Here is a 22,379-nt window from a genome sequence, read left to right as displayed (position 1 = left end):
TAGACTGAGTCAAGAAGAAGCAGAAAGCCTAAACAGACCTATCAGTAGAGAAGAAATAGAAAAAACCATTAAAAACCTCCCCAAAAATAAAAGTCCAGGCCCTGACGGCTATACCAGCGAATTTTAAAAGCAAGAGCAGGTTGATTATTCTAATCAGCATGCATGTGCCACACTTTATGGAATAATTAATATATTTAATTTATCTCTATGAATTATTCATTTTATAACTGAAAGTTTTTACCTTTTGACCCGTTTCCTATCCCCAACCTTACTTCTGGCAATGACCAATCTGTTTTCTGTATCTGTGAGCTTAGTTTTGTTGTAGTTGTTTGCTTTTAAATTACACACATATGTGAGATCATGCAAAAAAAAAAAATTGGAACTGACTGTGTTGTTTTATTTTGACCAAAAGAACATGGTGGGAGTAATGCTGGATAACTTTTGAGGCTGAATTTTAAGATTATCTGCACTTCCTCCCTTGTTTCTTGGAATACGCCCTCTCTAAACCCACCGCCTTGTGGTCAGCAGCCCAGGTGAGTCAGGTCTAGAATCTGCATGGACACCAGCTCTTGCCAGCACTCCCATCAGAGAGCTGATGGCAGGGAGCACCAACCGGTCCTCTGAATGAGGGCCATTTTGGATCTTTCAGCCAACACCATGAAAGTAGAATTACTGCTTGATCAGCATACAAAATCATGGAAAATAATACATTCTTCTTGTAAATCACTGAGTTTTGGTGTGGTTTGTTAACACTATTAAGGGAACTGGGGAGAAGGCTCTTCAAGGGAAAAGATATGAAAAGTTCATAACGACCAGATGGTATACAGTGCGTGAAGAAGTAGCCTGTACTTCTGCCCATCACTGTATAGGGACAGCTCTCATAGCCTCCTTCACTCTTAGACCAAAAACATTTTTAAGGTGCAGGTGATCCCGCTGAACAACAAGCAAATTCTAATTTCCCTGTGATGACATTTAGTTCTAACCTTTATTAACCACCCAATCCACCATTCTGTTGCTAGAAATACAGCAATGCCAGGTCACTGGAGAAAAAGTCTATCCGCAAAGAACTAAGTTCTGTAACTTTCCTTAGAAAATGAGAGCAATATAAAAGCAAAATACTGTTTTATTTCTGCTACGACAGAAGTGCTTATAACAGAAAGGCTAGAGTATAAAAATATTTTAATGTTTGTTGAATAAACAAATAAATCACTAATGATTGTTCACAAGATCACTCCAAGATATAATTTAAAGTAAGCTCTAAAATATATTTACTTTTTAATCACTTATCTTTAAATTACAGTTAACATACAGTATTATATTAGTTTCAGGTGAACACCCCAGTGATTAGACATTATATGATTTACCTAGTGATCATCCCGATAAATCTTGTACCCATCTGACACCATACATAGTTATTAGAATATTATTGACTGTATTCCCTGTGCTGCACTTTACTAAATTTATTTTTTTCTGTCCTAATTTTTGTGGAAGCAGTAAATATAAAGTTACCAAAATCTTCAAACTAGTATACATTTTAAAATTACTAAATTTCTCCTTCAGATTTTCTTCTCCAGGAAAAATAAATTCCTTTAGCTCTTTCTGACGAACTATATTTTCTTAGATTTTATACATTTCAAGTAAGTTGTAGTACTAAATTATTTCAAAATTTGATTCATCGTGAATATTAAATAATTCTGTGGTTTCCACATGAGTTCTCGAACTCTCTCCCATCTCCTCTGTCCCCCTCCCTCCTTTTCCCCTCCTTAGTATTCGTCTCTCCCTTCTCTCTGTTCCTTCTCCCCCTCTCTCTTCTATCCTTTAATCCCTCTTTTTCTCTCTGCTTTCCTCTGAATATGCTGATTTCAAAAGAAGCGTAATCATTCTTTTTAGCACAAGACCTAGGAGTTTTGGGAAAACATTTATTTTCCCAAAGTGTCTGTTGATTAAGAATCCAAGCACAGTTTAGTGGCATACCTCTGGCTCTGAGTATCTCTTGAGGCTACAGTCAAGGTGTTGGCTGGGGCTGCAGTATTTTCTTTTATTGAGTCTATTGGGGTGACTTTGGTTAATAAAATTATATAGGTTTCAGGTGTACAATTCTATAATACATCATGGCTATATTACATTGTATGTTTACCACTCTAAGTCAAGTCTCCTTCCATCACCATTTAACTTCTCTTTACCGTCTTCTACCTCTGCTATCTCCTTTTCCCCTCTCGTAACCACCATACTATACTGTTGTTTATGTCTATGAGGGTTTTACTATTTTTGTTTTTATCTTTTTTGCTTAATTCCTTCACCTTTTTCCCCCAGCCTCCCAGTCTTCTTCGCAAGGCCCAACAGGGAGAATTCACTTCCAAGTTTATTCACATGGCTTTGAGCACTCCTTGGTTTGCTGGCTGTTGGCTAGAGACAACCATTCCTGCCACATGGGCATTTCTATAGTGTAGCTCACATTCTGGCAGCTGGCTGTGTTCAGAGCAAACAAGCAAACAAGAGATCAGGAGAGAAGCCCAGAATTAGAAGTCAGAGTCTCTTTGTTATCTGATCTGGGAAGATATATCCTACTGTCTATGCTGCATTCTATTTGCTGGAGGTCCCTAAATTCATCCTGCACCCAAGGGGTAAGGTTTATACAAGGGGGTAATAGGAGATAGGGATCATTGGGAGCCATCTTGCAGGCTGCCCAGCACATATCATCTATAAAAAATAAAAGTATATTTAAATCATATAAATGCACTAAATTGAATAATTATATTAGCTATTATTGTGTTAGTAATTAAACACATTTGCTAATAATTATGTAAATATGAACTGTCCGGTTTCTTTTCATGTTTGCAAATTTGAGGCTTTCTTTGATTTTGTTTGATTGATGAGATGAAGATTTTTCTGCCTGTTAATGAACTGCCAGTATTTGTCCTATTTTGTTTGTGTGTAGCCAGTGTTCATTTATTCAAAATTTTTGCCGTGAGTTCTATTTCAGGATCCTTAACAGAATCCTGAACTTGGAACATGCATTTTACATTTGCATGGTCAAAGGAGTGTGGGTGTAACCATGCAAGACCACTAACCCCATCAGAAAACTCACATAAAGCCGAATGAGACAAAAGCACTGATTGTTGTAGACATAAGTCACACATGTTTTACATGCACTGATTTTAATGACAGCCTTTGTGCTAAATTCCTTTGTTTCTGGAATACCTGTTCTTCTGCCTATTTTCTTTCCTTCTATTTCCCTCATCTCAATGCACTGGCTGGTTGTTCCACTTGCTGTCCTCTCAAACTACTTTCTTCTTTAGAATATTAGCCCCTACTTCTTTGCATTTGACTCAGTCTTTGAATGTTTCTATCTTGAAATAGAAAGTTACTATTTCAAGTCTTCACCTCAACTCAAATGACAAAATTTTGAGTTGTTATGCTTCTATTATGTCAGCTAGCAGTGAGTAAAATTTACCCTCTGCTATCGAAGAACTCTCAGTCTAATACAAAATGCTAATATGTAAAAGAAGGAATACAATAAAGTGGATGACATAGTTATAAAAACAAAGAGACTGCTCAGGAGAGGGGATGGTGAATTCTTCAGACACTTTCCAAGGGGACCAGGAAAGGTTTCTGGGAAGAGGCAGCATCTAAATGAGATTTTCATGCACAGATAAGTTACTGGAGTTGGGAAGAGGTTATCACAGAGAAAGGAACAAAAAGTGCAATGTGCAGAGGCATGGAGAACAGAGTGTTACAGCAGGGACGGGGTACTAAGAAGTGGGAGGTTCTCCCTAGCCCAGTTTCTGAGCACATATGTTGGCAGCCTCCTAAGTCGCGCACTGAGTCTGTCTTTTATGTTTGGCTGTCTCTACGTTATTGCTTCATTCCTCTACACACACTGCTCTCTCTTCCCTCCCTCACCCTCCCCCACTTCATATAACCCTCCTCCCTTCCTTTCCTTCCTTTTATGGAAATTTCTGTGTGTGTGCTTAGGCCCTGGGTTTAATTTAGTTGGGTTGGGCTGTAGTAATAACATTTCTGTACATTTGCCCAGAGGCCTTCAGCTAATGGGTGTATTCTTTACAGGCCAATAAACAGATGAATAAATCCAGTGTTCTGTCTTGTATCTCTGCCTCCCTTCTCTTCCTTTGTATTTTGCCCATCTTCTATCGCTTGGAGACCTTTTTTGAAAACTAAAAATTTCCTAGGTAACTCAAACATTAGGTTGCCTTCAGTAAGTCACTTCTGCACCTGCCAGCCATTTCCATGGAGGAGAATGTTGCCAGAGAATGTGTTCTCTATGCCTAAGAGATCCCTCCTGTGTCTACTGGGACTTCTGCTGCCCAGGGAGCTCTTCCCTGTGTCAGTGAGAACCTCAGAAATTATAGGCTCACATCTGTGGATGACAGTTGCTCATTTTTGACCATTGAGGCTGATTTTGACTTCATGTGATTTAATGATAAACTGATAAAGTAATTAACAGATCTGACCAAATTACCTTAGGCAAAATATATCTGAGTTTCTCTAAATTTGGGGATCCGAGCCTGGGCTCTAAAACAAATGGGGAGCTGCTCTGGCCAGGTAGTTTGGTTGGTTAGAACATCGTCCTGATACTCAAAGGTTGTGGGTTCGATCACTAGTCAGGGCACATACAGGGACAGATCAATGTTTCTGTCTCTCTCTTTCTCTAAAGTCAATAAATAAATTCTTTAAAAAGTAAAATACTTTATAAAAATAATAAAACAAATGGGGAGTTTCCATAGCTGTCATGAAGAGGAAAAATAATTAACCAAACTACTTTAAAACAAACTGCATTCTTGCATATCGATGAAGCCCGAGAATAGATGGTGGTTTCTGCTCTTCTGCCAGCTCTTGCCTTGCTTCTTCCCTTTCCTTTGCTCCCTGCCTGCCTTCTGCCTCTGCCTTGCCCTAAACATTCTGTTCCATTCTCACTGCCCTAACTGCAGACTCCCTCTCAGGACCTCAGGAGAGCGCCTCCTCCTACCGCCTAGGGAGGCTTTCCTGACTGCAGTCTCTAGCGAGGCCAGCACATTGAGGTCATTGCTCTCCCTGCCAAATGACTGGCCTTAGTTCAGTTTCTCCATCTGTCTGAGCTTCATGGAAAACATGATTGTTGCTCTGGGCTCTTTATTATATGTCCTGCCTTAGGTCTGCTTTGCATCTGCCTTTTGGTTTTTCTCCCACCCGCACCTCTACCCCCTGCCTTTTCTTTCTCTGACTCTCCCCAGACTAGAGTCACATCTGTTTTCCAGCCTCTGTACTCTCACTGTAGAGCAGATGGAAGAAGAGCAAGTTCTGGGCCAAGCAGACCAGTAAAGAGCTGAATCTGTACTCACATTTGTTCTAGGAACTCACCAGAATCCACATATGTCAGAAATGGAACACTGGGAACTCCCTCAGAGGAACCAGAGGTGCTGTTTGCTTATTTCTCATTATGTCCATTTCTTTCCCTTTTTTCTAAATACACAGCTGGTTAGTTTTCTTCTTTCCCCTCTCCCTCCTCCCTTCCTTCCTTCCTTCCTTCATAATTCACCCTCCCTTTTTCTAGTCTGTAATTTATTAACTCTATCTACTCTCTGTGTCCACCCGTACTCCTCTCTAAGTTAGCTCACCAGGGACGTACACAACGTAGACTATAGGAGTTAACAGACGCTTTGACACTTACACACTCTAGGACACAGAAAGTCAACTCCTCGTATTTGAGTTTCTAAAATGCCAGTTGATTCTCTGCAAAGTGGAGTTAATCTAACCACTAGGTTTCCTTGAATGAGAACAATAAAGTCTTTAAAATTCCTGGATCTGAGAAAGTAATATCACGTGATATGAGGGGAAGCACTGGTGGAAAATAAGTCAGGCAGAGTAAACATAAACTTGGCTTTCCATTTTCTTTGGGCTTCTGATAGCATTTTGTCTATAAGATTCTTGAAGCCACCTGACCAGGCGGTGGCGCAGTGGATAGAGCGTTGGACTAGGATGCCAAGGACCCAGATTCAAGACCTTGAGGTCCCCAGCTTGAGCGTGGGTTCATCTGGTTTGAGCAAAAAGCTCACCAGCTTGGAGCCAAGGTCACTGGCTCCGCAACGGGTTACTCAGTCTGCTGAAGGCCCGTGGTCAAGGCACATATGAGAAAGCAATCAATGAACAACTAAGATGTCGCAATGCGCAATGAGAAACTGATGATTGACTGCTTCTCATCTCTCCATTCCTGTCTGTTTGTCCCTGTTTATCCCTCTCTCTGACTCTCTCTCTGTCTCTGTAAAAAAAAAAAAAAAAAAAAGATTCTTGAAACCAAGATTCTTAGCACAAACTTAAAGCCAAAAGACAGAGTGCAGCTGGCATCTGCTCTCACAGAGCTCCTCCACACTTCACAGGGATTTAGAAGGTACTGTGTTCCTTAACTTTTTCAAACCTTCAGACAGACAGCCCTCCTCTTGGACAAAACGCACGTGGTGTCTGTTTTGCTTGGATGTGGGAACAAATGGGATACCCAGAGGAAGCAAAAACCACCAACTAGAGACTGCATGTGTGGGTCAAGAAAGAGGCAAAGAAAGAAGAGAAATACAAGGATACAAAGGAATTTGTTGGTATTGAAGAGATGAATGTCCAAAAAGGACAAAAGTGAGAAAGGAGGATACAAAATGCTTCAGACATGGAAGACAGCCAGAGATAGAAACAGAATCTGGTGATGAGCAGTAAAGCATTCCAAGGGTGAGATAGAACCAATTAGGTGAGAAGGAACCCCAAGGAAAGCGGGGGGGGGGGGTGGGCAGGGAGACTGCGAGAGGGAAAACAGGTTCATGGAAGAAAGGCATACATGAGCTTGGCCTAACCCTTCTAGGGAGCAGCAGTATCCCTCACCATGTGGTCATGACCTTTGAAATGAGGGTGTGAGTGATGCAGATTCCCATCCCCCTTCTCACTTCAGCCTCATTGCACTCCTCTAGCCTGGCGCTCTCTCTCTCTCTCTCTCTCTCTCTCTCTCTCTCTCTCTCTCTCTCTCTCTCTCTTTTGCTTTCCCTCATCTCATTGTTTCAGGAGGCCAAATTTGAAGTCCTTCCCAGGGAGTGGCCCTGTTCATCTTATTCTCCAGCCAAAGTAAAATAGCGTGAGAAGGAGAGAGACACAGTCAGCAGCCAAAGGACTCAGTGGAAAGAGCAGAGGACCATAGACAGTGAGTTGTTTGATTGTTCAAAACCCTAAATAAACAGAGGGAGTGTGTGTGTGTGTGTGTGTGTGTGTGTATGAATGGATGCATTGAAGGGCTGGAGGGAGGCAATGGAGAATGTCACTGAACTTAAAATTGAGCAGACATCCCAATTATCCATGAAATTCGAATGACAGAAGACACTGAGATGAGCAGATCATACAAACAATTCACAGATATCAAAAGAGAAGATCAGACCATAGGGGTGAAAACACCACAGTGTAGGGGCAAACCTAGATTATTTAGAATATAAAATTTCCTTTGACTTGGTAGAGAAGAGTAATGAGAGTGAGAATACTGGTAAGAGATCAAAGAATAGACTTTGAATTGAGAAATAAATGTTGGGTGACAGATAAGAGAGAAAGGGTGAGAGTCTTATGGAGGACCAGGAAAGCTCTTGAGAAGACAAAGAGACAGAGGCCACAGACATCCTTCCCTGGAACTGGAATGCTGATGTGTCCTGAGCATTACCATCTGTACTCTCCCCACCATCCCTGTTAGGTATGCTGCTTTTGGGACCCAAGGTGCTGCTGTTTCTCACTGCACTCATCATTCCCTCGGGTGAGTCCCTACCTTTATTCTTTTCTCCCTGCAATGCCAGCTCCTCGGCTATACATGTGTCTGGAGATGTGAGTTAGAGTGGAATAGAAGCAGGTTGAAGGGGAATTGGGAGAGAGCTGCTTGCTCTTGAGTTCTAGAATTGCTATGAAGGAGAAGAAAGGAACAGATTTTGTGTTAAAAACACAAGGCTGAGATGACCTCAGCCTTGGGAAAGGATATCCAGAGAGTTATGAAACTAGGGTGAAACAAAGAGACACACAATGCATATTAACCAAAAGAGGGTCGCACATATAAATAACCAAGTAGACAAATACCAAAGGAAAACAAGGCTGACACACAAATGCATACATACATAAACACAGAGACCAACTCATAAGAAACCAGATCAAATTTAAATCCTGCAGAAAAACAGGAACACGTACCCAACACTAGCACCAGCAAATGATCCTCACAGATTTCACAGAAGCTAGCTAGAAAATTAGCCACAAAAAATGAACCTTAGATTAAAAAACAAACAAACCTACTCTATTTGTTGTTTTCATTCTGTCAGATACAGACTGTGAGAAAATGCTTTTTGCCTTGTTCAGTAGTGTAGCTAGAGGCTCGGCTGTGGGAATGGAAGGACAGGGCACACGAGAAAGGCTGCTGGCCGTCTCTGTGCAACAGGACCCCATTCCTTCTGGTTGGGAAGGAGGACAGAGGCATGCTGAGTCAGGGCATAATAGAGATTGTTCTCAGGAATTCGTTATCTTTCTTGAGTGTTTCCACATTTGTGTGTAGCACTCATGATCTGAGTCATTTTGTAGTGGACCACATAAAAATAAAACACAGAAAGACAAAGTACAAACATTTCCCCTTCATTTTCTGGTTCATTTCATAACAGCTTTTTGAGGTATAGGGCTGGAGTCACTCACATTCCTTTTTTTTCTTCCTTTGGTACAGACTGGACGCCTCTAGGGGTCAGTGGTCAAGAAGAAGGTAGGTGAACCCTCGGATCTGGGCTCCGTAGCAGTTCTTATCAGCGTGATGTAAATGAATGGTCAGAGTTAAAGAAATGGTAATACAACAAGATGTAGGAAATAGGGTCTAATCACCAGTTACCACAATCCTATTATCCTATTCATAAATGGGATAAATATGTGTGTTTTTTCTATCTACTAAAATACTTTCCCCAACACTTCCTCTACGCCCACCTTTTGCTTCAACTCTCTCCTATTACAACTCTTATCCTTGTCAGAAAATGCCCATTAATCCTAACAGAAAGCATTTTGCTATCCATGTAAAGATGGAGAAACTAAAATGCAAAGTCATCTCAGTACCACAGTGAAATTGTGGTACAACTGGATGGAACCTGAAAGTTTGGGCTTCCAAAGATCCCCTTCCTTCAGATTAACGAAGGGAACTCCAGTCAACATCTCCACTCTGCCTCCCGACATTCAACATAAGTATAATCTATCTCTGACTTTTCCCAACCCTGGTGAGCGCAGCAATATGGAACCCATAAACAGGTCATAAAATCAAATTAGTGGGTCACAACTGGTATTTTTTTTTATTTTATTAATTTTAATTTATTGGTTGATTTTGGGAGTGGGGAGGGGGAAAGACAGACAGAAACATTGATCTGTTTCTGTCTGTGCCCTTACCAGGATTGACCCTATAACCTTCATATGTTGCGACGACACTCTAACCAACTGAGCTATATCTGGCCAGGGCACAACTGGCATTTTTTAAAGAATTAAGATAAACTAAAATAAAAACAGAGTACATTCAAGTCCATTGCAAGAATAAAGTATTGTTTCAGTTTTATGTATGCATTGGGGCATGATATAATTTCTTATATCATGTGAGTTCTGGAATTAATTTTTTTCTCTGTTGTGAGCAAATAGATTTGAAACCCTAAATTTCTCTTTTTTCCTTTTTTTTAAAAAAAAAAAAATGAAACACTTCACAAATTTGTTATCATCCTTACGCAGGGGCCATGTTAATCTTCTCTGTACCATTCCAATTTCAGTGTATGTGCTGCTGAGGTGAGAACTGAATCCCAAAATTTTTGAACCTAGATCAGATTCCTGCACTAACAAAACTAAAAATCTGAATTCATTTCTCTGTGATGGTTAAGGTTCAGTCCTGTGTTATGACTTTGTAATGCTTCTTTTTTAAAATCAGAAATATAAGCTAAGGTGAAAATGTCTCCTTAAGATTTCTTTTCGGAGAACAGAAATTCTTGTGAAGTGTTTTATGGTGGTAGCTTGTTGAAAGGGTGGGTAAACTGAGGATATGTGGCCGTGCAGTGCTCTGCCCTGGAATCCCGAGGCGGCTGGGATGCACCCTCGCCCTCTTGGCTCCTCTCTGCTTCTCCTCTGCTGCTGGGAGAGGCTGGCCAGGAATGAGGCTGGAGCGAGGGAAGCGGGGCCAGGTCGGGCTCCACCCCGAGAGGCTCCGCGAGGGAAACGGGGCCAGGTCGGGCTACACCCCGGGAGGCTCCACTCCCCTGTCAGTCTCCGGAATGATTCAGATCCGTGGTTTTAAAAATCCTGTTGGATTGAAACAGACCTGGATTCCTTTCAACAAAATTTGTTCTGAAAGAAGAAAGTTGATGCTGAGCATTAAAGATAAAAAATGCTTTGTTGTCAGAACTGATGGTTTTTCTGGAATTTGTTTTTAAAGGATGAAGTAAGCAATAAACAGAGAAATTCCTCATGTTTCATTTCTGTTTGCCTCGACTACAATGGTCAATAACTCTGATGTGCTTTATTAAAATGCTATTCTCACCAAATTTGAATCTGACATACAGATTCTAAAGTTTTAAAAAAAGTCAAACCAAACAATATAAATTTGCTGACCCCTAGTGACTAAAACAGATTATGACTATAAACTTTCTACAATGAAGGTTCATTATAGATGGGATATCTATAATTACTATTTAGATGTCAACATTGTTTTGTTATTTTGTTTTTTAAAGTCAAAACAAGTTGTTCCAGGAAGTGTTATTATTTGTGGTTTTAAATAGCTTTCTTAACTTATACCAATAGATTCCACCTTAAGACCTGGACAATTTTTATTCCTTCATCTCCTGCCTTTACTTTCCAATGATCAACTACAAGGCATTGTCTATTAACACAGGAATTACCCCTCCCCTCTCTCACCTCACTTCTCACTGAGAGTAATAAAATTACCAATATTTGTGAACACTTTTGTACATAAGCTTATCAGCAGACAGATAGCCAATGACATCAAAGTGATAAATTATCAAAATCAGTGTCTTTGATAAAGATAACTTTCATTTTGAGTAAGTATTGCAAAAAGGCCATCAATCCATTATACTTATTAGCAAGCTCTATGATTTTGGGTAAATTATTTATTCTTCTGGTGCCCAGTTTTATCATCTCTAAAAACAGGAATTTAACAGTGGCTGGCACATAGTTAACTCAGATTAGCTAAATGTGTTATCATCTATTAGGACAATAAAATCTAATGCTTAATTAAAAAACTAATTGAGCCCTGGCCAGTTGGCTCAGCGGTAGAGCGTCGGCCTGGCATGCGGGGGACCCGGGTTCGATTCCTGGCCAGGGCACATAAGAGAAGCCCCCTTTTGCTTCTCCACCCCCCCACCTCCTTCCTCTCTGTCTCTCTCTTCCCCTCCTGCAGCCAAGGCTCCATTGGAGCAAAGATGGCCCGGGCGCTGGGGATGGCTCCTTGGCCTCTGCCCCAGGCGCTGGAGTGGCTCTGGTCACGGCAGAGCGACGCCCCCTGGTGGGCAGAGCGTCGCCCCTGGTGGGCGTGCCGGGTGGATCCCAGTCGGGCGCATGCAGAGTCTGTCTGACTGTCTCTCCCCGTTTCCAGCTTCAGAAAAATACAAAACACACACACACACACACACACACACACACACACACAAAATAAACAACCTAATTGAGAAAGTCACGCCTGTGGAGGATTATCTGATGGGCATACAGTTTAGTTTATTCATTCTTCTCAATAATACAAAGGAAAAAGGATATTCTAGGCCAAGGACTACATGGGTATATTCATAAAAGTAGGAAAGTGTGACATTTGTTGGGGTTACAGGAAGAAACAACTTAGACTGGGAAGCAAAGAAAAACAATTGTGGGATATTTACTCTGTGTTGGCCACCATGCTAGACAATTCCACTTACTGCGAGTGCAAGGGTGGGTAGGGTAAATAGAATGCTCAGAAAATATTTTCTGATTTTTTATTTAGCTGATGTGACTCAAGTGCCTCCAGAAACATACACAGAAGATCCTAGTAAGTTATCCTTTGTTTGTTTGTTTATTTCTTTGCTTTTATACTGGGGATAGAGGGATTGATGATGACGACGATATCTGTATAAAGAAAAATAAAGACTAGAAAAGAAGTTGGTGGGCACTCTGAGCTCATGCAGAGCTCTACTGTCTATCTCAGATGCCACTGATGCTATAAGCATGCCCATCATTTTCTCTCCTCCATTTCTTTCTGTGGGAGTCCCTGACTTTTGCCCCACCATCCATAGTCTTTCACCTCAATCTTTCTTGTCTCCTTTGAGATCATCATCCCTTATTCTGCTTCTTTTTCTACTTTTCCTACCTTCATTTTGCAGATCTGGTAAATGAGCCCTCTACAGATGAAACAGGTAGGTTTTTACTACAGTTCTTTAAAAAATGGCATTATTCTCATTATTATTCACAATATTAATTTCAGCACTTGAATTAATCTTATGTTTTTATCTCTGGGAAAGGCATAGAGGGATTGTGGGCATGTCATTCTCAGTGACAGTGGGATAAAAAGAAAGAGAGCTCCCTTAGTCCTCTAAATAGAGGAGACAATAGATTAATAGCTAAAATAAGGCATGAATGATAAAGGCTCCCCAAAATTAGTATAATGTCAATAAGACAAATATTCTTCAAAAAATATTCACAATTACTTCAATTAACTCTATTTCATTGGACATATTACACAAACCCAGCCATAGCCTTGACCCTGCCCTAATATCGCCATTCTCCCTTTTTTTATTTTACCTTCTCCATTGACCATTCAAAGCCCTCCTCATACCTGCTGTTTTGTGCCTTTCAGTTCTGGCTGATATCGTGCCTTCCACAGATGAGCTGGGTGAGTTCAGATCTCGGATCCCAGGGCCACTGGGGCCATTCTGGGTTTTCCCCAGACCCCATTATGGAAGGCAGCACAGTGGTGAAGGATCCTAATTAGACAGGGTTACAGTTTGTGCAACACTTTCTTCCAACAGTTCAATTTAAATTAGTGACATTTTTGGTCCCCCTAACAAGTAAGAACTGTGCTAAGTATTTGATATACAAAATACCAACACATGATCTTTCCAAGGTTCTAAGAGCAGATGAGTAAAGACAAGACATATAAACAAAGAAATGTATGGGGAGATAAAGAAAAACTTTCTAGAAGAAGTAATGGTCAAACCGCATCTTGAAAGAAGAATTGGAGCAAACCAGGCAATCAGGGAAAGGATGTGCATTCCAGCCAAGGAGAACAGCTCTTCAAACATGTGAAAGTAAAGCAGAGCTTGGTGTATGGGGGAATCTGAGTTTTTTGAATGATTAGAGTCAAAACCATAAGAAACAAGCGGTAAGACATGAGAAAAGGAGATAAAAACTAGAATATTTTTAAACAAATATTTACTGAAAGTCTGTTACTTAGGTGCCGGGGATATAAAGATATAAAAGTAAACAAAAACTAAGTTTTTTTACTAAGTGTGTGTGTGTGTGTGTGTCTAATAGATAAGTGAAGAGATTTTTTTTTTAAAAGTCCTTGACAATATTCAATGTTGGAGGTTATTTTCCTAAAACAAAGTTTTTATGGAGGGCACATCGACTAAGCTGCTTCTTGAAAGTCAAGTAGAAGTGAATCAAGTGAATAGAAGGGGGAAGTGCTTTTAGGTAAAAAAATAATGTGGGCAAAATTTCAGGATGGAAATGAAAAAACCAATCAGAGTACAGTTTATGCAAAGGGAGGATCAGATCAGATTTGTGAATTAGGGAACCAATGAGGATGTTGCAATTGTCCCAATAAAAGATAGTAGCCTGAACTAAGATAGAGATAGTAAGAATTGTATGTGAGCTGTAAAAAAGAGGAGACTGTTCAACTTTTTATTAGGTAGATGCTGGCCATTGCGTGAATGATAGTACCAGTCACCGAAGAACAATTTGAATTGGTAAAGGGAAAAAAATTAAGACAATTTGAGATGTGTTGGATTTGAGGGATCTTTGAAAAATCCATGAACTCTTTCATAACATGGCAGTTGGATTTATAGGTCTGGAGCTTATGAGAGAGATCTGTACTAGAAGGATAAACTTGAGAATTCTCAGCATATAAACTTGCAACTGAAATTATGGGATAGATGAGCTCACCTAGCACACTTCCTATATTATTCTATTAACAACTTCCTGATCACATTTTTTTACAGGTGGTTACCATGGTTAGTCTGTACCCTCAAGATTCACTGTGTCCCTTGATTTGCTCCCCATTCTACAAACTAGGCCCATATTTAACCTCCCCTAGGTTAGGATCTGCTATGGGTATGACCTTTGCTATTCTTTACTGAATACATTTTATCAAAGAACACATGATAGTGTATCTGATTTACATTAAAATTTTTTTCTTTTTTCTTTTTTGAAGAGCTTCCAATGCTCACTTTGGCAGCACATATACTAAAATTGGAACAATACAGAGAAGTTGGCATGGCCACTGTGCAAGGGAAAAGAGCTTCCATAGGACAAAAGTCTTTTCTCTTTTTAACTCTAGCATGAAGCTCTTCTAAGCATATGGCTCTTTGCCTGGGTTCCTGTTAAATTTACTTATTATCAACAACACAAAGATGCCCTCAATATAATAAATTTTTCAACTCTCTAGGAGAGAAAAGCACAGTCATATTTCCCATCTTAACTTCTAAATCTCTTCAATTGTGGGAATCAAAACAAACCATTATGGCTTTTCTTTTAGGAGCTACTAAGGAGTTATCAACTCATTTGTTGCTTATCTATGTGGGTGCCCACATGGGTCTCAAGTGAGGTAACATGACAGTTTCAGAGGTAGTGCTTTCTAGAACTAATAATAACTGAATAAAATTTCTGCCTTTCAGCCTCGCCCAATGATAAAAATGCCTCCACAGGTATGGTTGTCTTTTATATGTCTTTTTCTTAAGCTTTTTTTTCTTCCCTAGGATTTCTTACCTCCTTGTTCTTTGGAGAGTACATCTTCTAATTCACCTCCGATTCTTTCTCAGAGAATATTTGTAGTATACTTTATTCTCCCTCTCCCACCACCACCCCTACCTTGTTATATGAGCTCCTGTCCTAAAAGTCATGGTCTAAAGATTGGACCACTGTTGCATGATGCCAAACAATCTTTTGGACTTCATTTGGTTCGGGTGTTAGGAACTGACTCCAAGAACTCAATATCACTATAAACGTCATGGCTAAAATTGCTTTCTCTAACGTACTGAAAATTCAGATGTGCAGCTAGGGTTGGAAACTACTGCAACAGAAAAGTAGTTACCCATTTTAGAACTCTCATTCTTCAGAATGGGGTTGTCAGCATTTCAGTTTGTTTGCTATGTCACCTGGATAACCCTAGAAGGACTTTTTCTTAGAAAAGCCCTCAGAGATGATTTTAGTCACTTCTACTTCCAGATAGGGAAGCACCTAAATTTCAGTTTACTCAATTTCTTATTGCTCGGCTTTGGTGAGCAGGAAGGAGGTGCCCTAGTTTACAGTGATCCTTTGTAGAGACTAACTACTTCATGTGTTTTCCCCACTTTATCTTTCCTCCTCCATCCCTTTAAACTTTTGTTTTTATCTTTCCCTTTGTTATGGCTCTCCTTATATTTTTGTGTTGGGCTTCTTCAGAGTGCCGGGATGAGAAATTTGCTTGCACAAGACTCTACTCTGTGCATCGGCCAGTCAAGCAATGCATTCATCAGTTATGCTTTACCAGGTAAGGGAGCCCGGACTACCCAGAGAACATCTCCCATGATAGTGTTTTCATGCCAACAACTATTTACTGAGTACCCACTATGGCATTTCAGTCTTTGGAGGGGCAGAAGATTTTAGCATAACCCTTCTAGCTATTCCTGAAGGGGCCAGACAGAACCTGGAGTCTGGATGGAGATATACTGAGAACAAGCTAACAAGTTCAGATGCTGGAGGGCAAATAAAGGCATGGGCTGGAGGAAGGATAGTCATGGGGGAAACACAGGTTTGTTGAATTTAGTACCTCATAGCAAAAGGCTAGAATAAAAGACCCAAGCCTAAGGTAGAAAATGGTGGGGAGGGGTAAGTATTAAGCTTTATTCTAGGTGGAGTATGCAGAGTGTCACTAAGAAGAATAATTAATATCATTTTCTGAAATATTCAAGGAAATTCAGATAAGAAAGAGTAGGGGGCCTGAACAGGCAGTGGCACAGTGGATAGAGCATTGGAATGGGATGCGGAGGATCCAGGTTTGAAACCCTGAGGTGACTGGCTTGAGCACGGGCTCACCAGCTTGAGCGCCGGGTCGTTGGCTTAAGTGTGGGATCATAGACATGACCCCATGGTTGCTGGCTTGAGCCCAAAGGCACTGGCTTGAAGCCCAAGGTTGCTGACTTGAGCAAGGGGTCACTCGCTCTGTTGTAGCCCTGCAGTCAAGGCATATATGAGAAAGCAATCAATGAACAACTAAAGGAGACTAAGGAGCCACAATGAAGAATTGATGCTTCTCATCTCTCTCCCTTCCTGTCTTTCTGTCCCTATCTATCCCTCTCTCTGTCTCTGTAAAAAAAAGAAAAAGAGAAAGAAAGAAAGAAAGAAAGAAAGAAAGAAAGAAAGAAAGAAAGAAAGAGAATAGGGAATACAGGAATTGAATAAGCATCTTAGGCCTAGCTACTTCTCCCTCTGAATGCTTTTTTTCTGTCTCCTTCCTTAACCATGACTTTGGGACTCTGGCAGCTTACGACGCATGTACATCATCAACAAGGAGATTTGTTCCCGCCTTGTCTGTAAAGAGCATGAAGCTATGAAAGGTAAGATGATGTCTGTGTTTTTAGTAGGGGAAGGGACAGGTATGAGAGAGGTAGATAAAGCACAATGCTAATGGACCCAAAGTCTGGCTTTGGAGGAGGGCTTTAGGCCACCCCTTCACTCCCATCAGTCCCTGCCCCACCAAGTTAATCCAAATAAGTGATGTAAGTAAAGCAGCATACTTAATATATAATAAACATAACCCTACCAAAGGTGCCCCTAGATCTCTTTCCAACTAGACTGTAACTCCCATGCTCTCTTGAATGTAGAGCTTTCAGAAGCTCTGGCTGCTTTGAAGATCATTCACTGGAGTTCCAGAAAAAAAAAGGCTGTCAGCCATCACAAATAATAGACTCTGCTAGTCTGCAGCCATGTTTGCAACTCTGAAAAACAGCAGCAACAACAAAAAGCACATTAATTTGAAGACAATAATGTTTGGATAGAGCCATTAATTAAATTAGAAATACACTGGATATTTTGAAACTGGCTACATTATAAAGAGTCCACCACTTCCAAGCACCCTTTACATTGCTCATTGTGAAATTTCAGAGGTAGAGAAAGGTAGAAAGACTATGAGAACAAGTAGAAGTGTCAAAAGTGTGGGACCATGTGTGGTGGAAACAAAGATATTTCTCACCTTCCCCATCACCAGCCCCCAGCGGTGGCTGTGGTTGGAACGGGTACCACAGACCAGCGGCTTCTGACTCAGCGGCCGCCTGGCGGGGGCTCCTGAGTCAGAGCGGTACTTGACTTCGCAGGAGGAAACCTGCCGCTTGCTCTGCACAAGCCACCTGCAAGGGAAGCACGTTGAGATTGAGGATGAGTATTTGGGACTCTAGGCACTTTCAAGGGTCTCTGGGGACCGAGTCAACTTAGCTCTTTGCACATAGTAAACACTTAAATATGTATTGAGTGATTGAAACTCATTTTTTGGCTATTAGAAAAAGTGGGAACTAGATGTATAAAGGAAATTAACACTTACTGATGCCCGTGGTAGGTACTTTGCATACATTATTTCATTTTAATACTCACGACTAAATTGTTGAGGGAGGTGTGTGTGTGTGTGTGTGTGTGTGTGTGTGTGTGGCAGAGAGAGACAGAGAGAGGAACAGACAGGCTGGAAGGGAGAGAGATGAGAAGCATCAATTTTTCATTGTGGCTCCCTAGACTTCTTAGTTGTTCATTGATTGTTTTCTCATATGTGCCTTGATGGGGGGAGGGACTACAGCCGATTCAGTGACCCCTTGCTCAAGCCAGCGACTTTGGGCTTCAAGCCAGTGACCTTTGGGCTCAAGCCAGCGACCATGGTGTCATGTCTATGATCTCATGTTCAAGTCAGTGACCCCACGCTCACGCTAGTCAGCCCGCACTCAAGCCGGTGACCTCAGAGTTTCAAATCTGGGTCCTCCGTGTCCCGGTCCAATGCTCTATCCACTGTGCCACCACCTGGTCAGGCTTTTTTTTTTAATGCTTATTTTATAGAAAAGGATAGTGAAGTCAGAAAAGTTAAGAAAGTTCCTAGTAAGTGGTATATAACTAGTAAGTGGCAGTGCTGGGATTCTGACTCAGATCTGTTTCTCCAACCTTTTCCTTCTACCACACTGCCATCCTCTCTTTCCCTTAAAACATAAGCCCTCCTTACTTCCTGCATTCTCATCCCATCATGCTCTGCTTCTCTTCTAGATGAACTTTGCCGGCAGATGGCAGGTCTGCCCCCAAGGCGACTCCGACGCTCCAACTACTTCCGACTTCCTCCCTGTGAAAATGTACATTTGCAGAGACCGAGTGGTCTGTGATCATCAAGGAAAAAGAAAAAAGAAAAAAATTTGTGGATGGGAGGAAGAGAATGTTCTAGGAAGGGGAAATTCTGTCTAACCATTGTCAGCTAACCCATACACATGAGTATTTTTTAAACCAAACTCTGCAATGTTTAACTTTTGCCCCTACTCCTTGATTTTTCACCCAGACTGAAATATTTATCGTATTTTCGGTACTTATAATACAAAGTCTGTATTACTGCATGGTTCCATGGCTTCCCAATATCATAGACATAGTAGATAAATGATGACCAGGTGGCTTATATACAAACATTCTACATACAATTTCAAAGGAAAATAAACTTAATGTTGATAATATTTACTATTGAATCTGTCCAAGCTAGCAATGAAGGTGAAAGAAACTATTATTGTCTATTTTGGTTAGCCATAGAACTTCATTTACTTTTTTTTCAAAAGTTTCTGCTCTGGCTGGTTGGCTAAGCAATAGCCCATTGGCCCAGCAAGTGGAAGTCCCAGGCTCAATTCCCAGACAGGACACACAGGAGAAGCAGCCATCTGCTTCTCCACTCTCCCCTTACCCCTTCTCTCTTTCTTTCTCTCTCTTCCCCTCCTGCAGCCATGGCTCAAATGAGCAAGTTGCCCCCAGGCACTGAGGATGGCTCCATGGCCTCACCTCAGGCACTGAAATAGCTTGGTTGCCAAGCAACAGCATAGCAGCTCCAGATGGGCAGAACATCAGCCCCAGACAGGTATTGCGGGGTGGATCCCAGTTGGGGCGCATGCAAGAGTCTGTCTCTTTGCCTTCCTGCTTCTCACTTGATTAAAAGGAAAAAGAAAAAATTGTGATAATTTTTGTAGTCCTAGAAAATTCTCTAGGGCCAAGAGTTATACAATCCTACTAACAATATATAAAGACCCACAATGTTGTCTTCTGCTAAGCTCAGAGGCTGAGGTAAAGAGAAAGGAGCATGCCAGGTATGGAACTTGGACTCATGATTCCTTATTCAATTTTTTTTTAAATTTCCATTTATTTGAGTTGGGGGGAGGGAGAGAGAAAGAGAAACATCAACTTGTTGCTCCACTTAGTTGTTTCATTTAGTTGTACACTCATTGGTTGCTTCTCATGTGTCCCCTCATGAGGAATTGAACCTGCAACCTTGGCCTGAGAGAGTCTATCCACTGAGCCACCCGGACAGGGCCCCTATTCAACTTTTGATGCAGTTGTCCAATCAGCAAGTAGGGCTAAAAAGTAAGTCTCATTTTTTTACTCATTTAGGGGAGTATCAGGGTTAGTCCATCTCCACAGGTTAACTAGACAACTAATGTCAAACCATATCACTGCTCTGAGTTTCTGTGAGTTGTTGCTACTTCTTCCATTCTCACCTCCTACCAAGATTTGTAGAAATGATTACACAATAGCCTGATTGGGGGCCTAAGAAGGGCATTCAGACCTGAGCTCTACTAGGCAGGCATAAAGTTTACTGAGCGGCTTATAGAAAACAGGAAAAGAAGCACAATATTTAGACAATCCACATCTTATCCTGGGTCTAGCAGTAAACAGGTAGCCTCAAAAAGTCATGATTCGGCCTGACCTGTGGTGGCGCAGTGGATAAAGCGTCGACCTGGAAATGCTGAGGTCGCCGGTTTGAAACCCTGGGCTTGCCTGGTCAAGGCACATATGGGAGTTGATGCTTCCAGCTCCTCCCCCTTCTCTCTCTCTGTCTCTCTTCTCTCTCCCTCTCTGTCTCTTTCTCTCCCTCTCTCTCTCCTCTCTAAAAATGAATAAATAAAATTTTTAAAAAAAGAAAATGTAAAAAAAAAATAAAAATAAAGGTATCTTTAAAAAAAAAAAAAAAAAGTCATGATTCCTCATTAGGCCCTGGTTTAATTTCCCCATCTTAACGTATAGGATTTAATTTATACTAGTTCTAAGGTTTCTTTTAATTCTATGATTCTCAAGAATTAAAAGCATTGTTCATATTTCTTGAAGCTTAGAGATGCAGTCTAATTCACAACAAACATGTCTGCTTTATAAGGAGGGAAATATTTATAGGAGGTCCTATATTTAATGGACCGCAGTCCACGATAAAAAAAAAAAAAAAAGAACAAAATTTCACTAGAGTGATAAATTACATATATGGACCTTACATCTGAATAATTTAGTAACCTTATAAAACCAATGGAATTCAAGTAGGAACTAGGAGTCTTTGAAACAATCAGTTACATATGACAGAATGCCACTCGGCAGGGAGTGAATTTCACATTACTGAGGAAACCACCTAATGAGGACTGGATTTCTGCTGTTAGGAAGCAGTTTAGTTTAATGGGATTTGCACAACTAATTAAAAGAAAATGTTGGGGGGGGGGCCCAGAGCATATACTCTCTGCTCCACAGTCTCTAGAATTAAATGTACTCATATATACACGGAAATATTAGATGCATAATGTAGTCATTGTAGAGAAATCTAATAGACACAGTTTCCAAGAATCATGTCAGAATGTCTTCATGAACCTGACCCTCATATTGTATATTGAACAAGAGGTAGCGTTCTCAATCCCAGTATTGTATCTATTACAAATTAAATATTTTAAACTAATATTTTTCCCAATTTCCTTCTCAGAGGAGAGAAGTGTTGTGTCTGGTTATTTCTTTTCTATTTTATGTTTAGAAAGACCTGAATCCATGCTTTGATCCCACTTTGAATGTACCAACTGCTCAAATTTCTTTATTCTGCTATTTTCTATTGTATCTTTCTTCACTCCATAACTTTACCATTGGTTCTCCAACATTCCAAATTTATTTACTCTCCTCTGGATGCAGCCATCTCAGTTTACCAGAAAGTTCTTTCTCTTTTCTGCCCCTTCAAGACCAACTGTCTTGCAAAGTGGAAGTTCATGTTTTATTTTCACTCCTCTTTTGCAGGATCAGATTCCTGTGCTTTGCCATTTTTTCATTGTTCTTAGGTTCTCTGCCTCTTTTACTCTTCTTGATATTTAAACTAACATTTCTTTTCTTTTACCTTCTTTTCTTTTCTTTTTGTGACAGGAGACAGAAAGAGGGACAGACAGGAAGGGAGAGAGATGAGAAGCATCAATTCTTTGTTGTAGCTCCTTTGTCTCCTTAGTTGTTCATTGCTTGCTTTCTCATACATGCTTTGACTGTAAGGCTATAGCAGAGTGAGTGACCCCTTGCTCAAGCCAGTGACCTTGGGCTCAAGCCAGCAACCTTTGGTCTCAAGCCAGTGACCATGAGGTCGTGTCTATGATCCCATGCTTAAGCCAGCGAACTTGCGCTGAAGCTAGCAACCTCGGGGTTTCAAACCTGGGTCCTCTGTGTCCCAGTCCGATGCTCTATCCACTGTGCCACTGCCTGGTCAGGCAAAACCAACATTTCTAACTCACTTCCCAGTCTTTCTTACCTCATCCTTATAAAGCCTTACTTTCCTGTATAGCTTTTCCCTAAGAATGGTCCCAGGTGAAATTTTCTAGGGGGTTGTTTTTGGCCCCAGTTCTTTCCTTCTGTGTTCTCTTCCCCATTAGCAGAGTCCCGCTCACCTCCTTTTTGTTATGGGTTTTGTTTTGTTTTTACCCTTGACCTTGATGTTCCAGTTTTCTTTCCTCACTACTCCCATGAGAAGATTTGAAAACCTTTTACTCTTTAAGGTATTAATATTAGATAGCAGGCTCTTCTTCCTACCTATAAGTTTCACCCTTATTTTCTCTTCCAAAATTGAGTTGATCCTATTCTGAACCTAACTTTTCCCATACCTGTATTTCACACTTATGACTGAAGAAACTTCTCCTTTT

The 22,379-nt window shown here is 40.8% G+C and overlaps 1 protein-coding gene and 2 non-coding genes across 5 annotated transcripts; 2 read left to right on the top strand and 1 right to left on the bottom strand.

The window, feature by feature from the left end:
* The first annotated feature begins 6,984 nt into the window (after nt 1-6,984).
* LOC136325981 (microfibrillar-associated protein 5-like) lies at nt 6,985-21,169 on the top strand. Of its 3 annotated transcripts, XM_066261238.1 has the most exons (10): nt 6,999-7,174; nt 7,709-7,768; nt 8,711-8,746; nt 11,990-12,034; nt 12,366-12,398; nt 12,839-12,874; nt 14,877-14,906; nt 15,643-15,730; nt 16,723-16,796; nt 18,478-21,169. In XM_066261238.1, the coding sequence occupies exons 2-10, from the start codon at nt 7,711-7,713 to the stop codon at nt 18,588-18,590; spliced, it is 513 nt and encodes a 170-aa protein (XP_066117335.1). In that variant the 5' UTR covers nt 6,999-7,174; nt 7,709-7,710; the 3' UTR covers nt 18,591-21,169. The 3 variants fall into 3 exon arrangements, with proteins under 3 accessions (XP_066117354.1, XP_066117345.1, XP_066117335.1); XM_066261257.1 differs by lacking the exon at nt 12,839-12,874 and having other exon boundaries at nt 6,985-7,174; XM_066261248.1 differs by lacking the exon at nt 12,366-12,398 and having other exon boundaries at nt 6,989-7,174.
* LOC136321644 (U6 spliceosomal RNA) lies at nt 9,698-9,803 on the bottom strand. Its single transcript, XR_010728789.1, has one exon. It is a non-coding gene; the product is annotated as a U6 spliceosomal RNA (small nuclear RNA).
* On the top strand, nt 14,422-14,529 carry LOC136321731 (U6 spliceosomal RNA). Its single transcript, XR_010728848.1, has one exon. It is a non-coding gene; the product is annotated as a U6 spliceosomal RNA (small nuclear RNA).
* Nucleotides 21,170-22,379: the final 1,210 nt, after the last annotated feature.

The sequence above is a fragment of the Saccopteryx bilineata genome, chromosome 1 (genome assembly GCF_036850765.1).
Source record: "Saccopteryx bilineata isolate mSacBil1 chromosome 1, mSacBil1_pri_phased_curated, whole genome shotgun sequence".
Lineage (NCBI taxonomy): Eukaryota > Metazoa > Chordata > Mammalia > Chiroptera > Emballonuridae > Saccopteryx > Saccopteryx bilineata.
Note: the sequence above shows the minus strand (reverse complement) of the source record. Positions and strands in the feature narration are given on the sequence as shown.

Coding starts and splice junctions, on each gene's coding strand:
- LOC136325981 (XM_066261238.1), top strand. CDS start 7,711: ATGCTGCTTTTGGGACCCAAGGTGCTGCTGTTTCTCACTGCACTCATC. Junction 7,769..8,710: donor TGCACTCATCATTCCCTCGG/GTGAGTCCCTAC, acceptor CCTTTGGTACAG/ACTGGACGCCTCTAGGGGTC. Junction 8,747..11,989: donor GGTCAGTGGTCAAGAAGAAG/GTAGGTGAACCC, acceptor TTTTTTATTTAG/CTGATGTGACTCAAGTGCCT.